At 41.1% G+C, this 3,445-nt stretch overlaps 1 protein-coding gene across 1 annotated transcript; it reads left to right on the plus strand.

Annotated features, from left to right (window-relative positions):
- The first annotated feature begins 732 nt into the window (after positions 1-732).
- Positions 733-2,592, plus strand: LOC133298114 (uncharacterized). The gene has a single exon (XM_061497348.1). It carries the CDS (start codon positions 733-735, stop codon positions 2,590-2,592), a length of 1,860 nt encoding a protein of 619 aa, XP_061353332.1.
- The last annotated feature ends 853 nt before the right edge of the window (positions 2,593-3,445 follow it).

A 3,445-nucleotide genomic window follows, 5' to 3' on the forward strand; every position in this document is an offset into this window, starting at 1 on the left:
CAAAAGCTCTGACTGTGATGAGGATTTGTCAAACTTCTTCATCCAAAATTGCAGACTTCACGTAATTCATGGTTACAGTACCATCAGGAGCAAAACTAGTCAAAGTCACTCAAAGATTTTCCCAAGAATCAAGTAGAGTATGAAGCAACGTCCCAAAATCTCATCTTCTAATTTAACACCCGTGCTGAACAACTTTTCAAAGCACCCTCGAAAATCACTTATATGATCAATGATAAAAAAAAAACCATAAATACACGTCAAATTCATAGTTTGTTTCAACAAAAACAATCTATTGTTCCCCGATCTAGAGGCTGATATGAATGAAACACGAAGACTAGAGGGAGAACAAGCAGCTGAGAGTGGAATTGAAGGACAACAGACAAATGAGAAGGAAATGAATACAAATGTTACTAGTCTTGCTGAAGGCAGAGCAAGAAGAGAAATAAGGAGACCCAAAAGGTTCACATGTGACTAAGTGTATGCGGTGGGGGTAAGCTAGTAATTGCTAGGAAAGTTAGTTAGGGGAGAACACGTGTAATCATAACAGACTACTAGAAATAGGAGATGTATAAATCAGATTGGTGTAGCCCAGATGGGTATTGAATCATATTGTCTTGAATAAACTTTCTTTTTCTCATCTCTGATTCTCGAAGTCTCTTCCTTCTTCCTTTCTTCTTTAACTGTGCAAGAGATAGGTTTTCCCTATCAATTGGCGCTTTCATCGAGCTGAACATGGCCCCTGAAACTAGAACCCGCACATTCGATGACAGATTAGACCACACACAAGCTGAAATCGAGGTTTTGAAGGAGCAAATGACAAAAAAAATTCAGGAAATTGCATGCAAGCTTGATGCAATCTTTGATAATCATCGAGATTACACAGCAACATCAGGTACGACATCCAATCACAGTTCCCTGAAAGATAATCACGCAGCCCGTAATGTTCGTCTCAAAGTTCCCAAGTTTGATGGTTCCTGCGATCCACAGGGGTGGATCTTCAAAATCGAACAATTCTTCGAATTTTACAGCATAGACGAAGATCAGAAGCTTCGTATTGCTCCAATTTATTTTGATGGCAAGGCTCTGGCTTGGTACCAATGGGTACGCAAGAACACCACTGTTGCATCTTGGGATTCCTTTCTTCAAGCACTACAGGTGCGTTTTGGCCCATCCGAATTAGAGGATTACCAAGGACAATTGTCCAAGCTCATGCAGAATGGCTCAGTTTTGGAATATCAGGAAGCTTTTGAGACACTATCCAATAAGGTCCATGGCTTATCTGAATCGTTTTTACTCAGTTGTTTTGTATCAGGATTGAAACCTATTATTCAACAAGAAGTTGCTTCATTTCAACCTTCTTCAATGACTCGTGCAATCTCTTTGGCTAAAATACAAGAAGCAAAGTTGTCCCTCAAAGAGGTCACCCCTAAACCGTTCTCTCCCTATCCACCTAAATTGCATTCCCCATACCCTCCACTCTTACCAACCCCAAAAACTGTACCACCTACATTTCCACCAAAAACCACTACCCCTACTACTGCAACTTATCCACCGAAACCATATACTCACAAACTTTCCCAGAGCCAAATACAAGAACGAAGAGACAAAAATCTTTGTTTTACTTGTGGTGATAAATATTTCTTTGGTCATAAGTGTAAAGCCTCTGTCCACATTTTGATTGTACCGGATGAAGAATTCTCCCACTCTTCTGATGATATCATACCAGAAGACAACAATTCCATGATGAGCACTCCTCCTGATTGCCCTGACTCTGTGACACCACAAATTAGCCTTCATGCCCTGTCAGGCATTATGGTCCCTCAAACACTTAGATTCAATAGCCATATTGGCAAATCCGAAATGAGTTTGTTGGTGGATGGTGGCAGCACACACAATTTCTTACAACCAAAAGTGGTAGCAGCTCTCAACTTACCTATGTCTTCTGATCAGCATTTTGATGTCATGGTTGGGAATGGCCAGACTCTCAAATGTGAGGGATTTTGTCAAGCTGTACCTGTTCAAATACAGCAGCACGTTTTCCTAGTGGACTTCTATGTTCTCCCAATTCAAGGTGCTGACATGGTCTTGGGTGTCCAATGGCTCCAAATTCTGGGTCCAGTGGTGCTCGATTATAGCAAACTTACTATGGAGTTTGTTTGGGCAGGAGAGTCAATCAAGTTACAAGGAGATAAGCATACAGGTCCTATATCTTTGAATCAGTTTCGAAGATTACAACATCATGATCAGGTTGCCTCTATGTTTCAACTCACACTGTTGGATTCGGTTACAATAGACCCACCACCTGCACACTGTCCTGAAGTTACACTCTTACTTTCTGAATTTGAGGGGTTATTCAAGGAGCCTACAGCACTCTCACCTCACAGGCTGTTAGACCATGAGATTCACCTACAACCACATGCTTCTCCAATTAATGTGAGGCCCTATAGGTACCCACACTATCAAAAGGCTGAGATTGAAAAACAGGTACAACACATGCTTGATTCTGGTTTCATAAGGCTCAGTACCAGCCCTTTCTCTTCTCCTGTACTTCTAGTTAAAAAAAAAAGATGGGACTTGGCGCTTTTGCATTGACTACAGAGCTTTAAATAACATCACCATCAAAGACCGCTTTCCCATTCCAACCACGGATGAGCTAATGGATGAGTTAGGGGGCTCACAGTACTTCTCCAAGTTGGATTTGCGGGCTGGTTATCACCAACTTCGGGTTCATCCTCATGATGTGCACAAGACAGCTTTCCGTACGCATCAAGGTCACTATGAGTTTTTGGTAATGCCTTTTGGCTTAACCAATGCTCCATCTACATTTCAAGCAACTATGAATCTTATTTTGCAACCTTATCTTCGAAAATTTGTGGCTGTTTTCTTTGATGATATTTTAATATACAGTCCCACAATGGAGCTTCACTTGCAACAGCTCCGAATTGTCCTTTCTACTCTACAACAACATCAGTTCTTTATCAAAAGAAGTAAGTGTTCCTTTGCACAAAAGGAGGTGGATTATCTAGGCCATGTGGTATCTGCAGATGGCATAAGGATGGATCATACCAAAATCCAGGTTATGCTAGATTGGCCTATTCCAAAGAACCTTAAGGAACTTAGAGGTTTTTTAGCATTAACGGGCTACTATAGAAGATTCATTCGTAATTATGTAGCTATTGCCACATCCCTCACTGAACTGTTAAAAAAGGATTCCTTCCTTTGGAGTGTTGTAGCTCAACAAGCTTTTGACAATCTAAAAGTGGCCATGACAACAGCACCTGTCTTAGTTTTGCCTGATTTCACTCAAGACTTTACTGTTGAAACAAATGCTTCTGACTTAGCAGTGGGTGCAGTCTTGCTTCAACAAGAACATCCTATCTCCTATTTCAGTAAGAAATTAGCCTTGAGGATGCAGAAGGCCTCTGCATACGTTAGGGAGCTCTAT

The sequence above is a fragment of the Gastrolobium bilobum genome, unplaced genomic scaffold (genome assembly GCF_033153095.1).
Source record: "Gastrolobium bilobum isolate Gb01-03AN ecotype WA unplaced genomic scaffold, APGP_CSIRO_Gbil_v1 utg45536, whole genome shotgun sequence".
Taxonomy (NCBI): domain Eukaryota; kingdom Viridiplantae; phylum Streptophyta; class Magnoliopsida; order Fabales; family Fabaceae; genus Gastrolobium; species Gastrolobium bilobum.

What these genes read in the sequence shown, in the direction of transcription:
- LOC133298114 (XM_061497348.1), top strand. Translation starts at nt 733, where the DNA reads ATGGCCCCTGAAACTAGAACCCGCACATTCGATGACAGATTAGACCAC.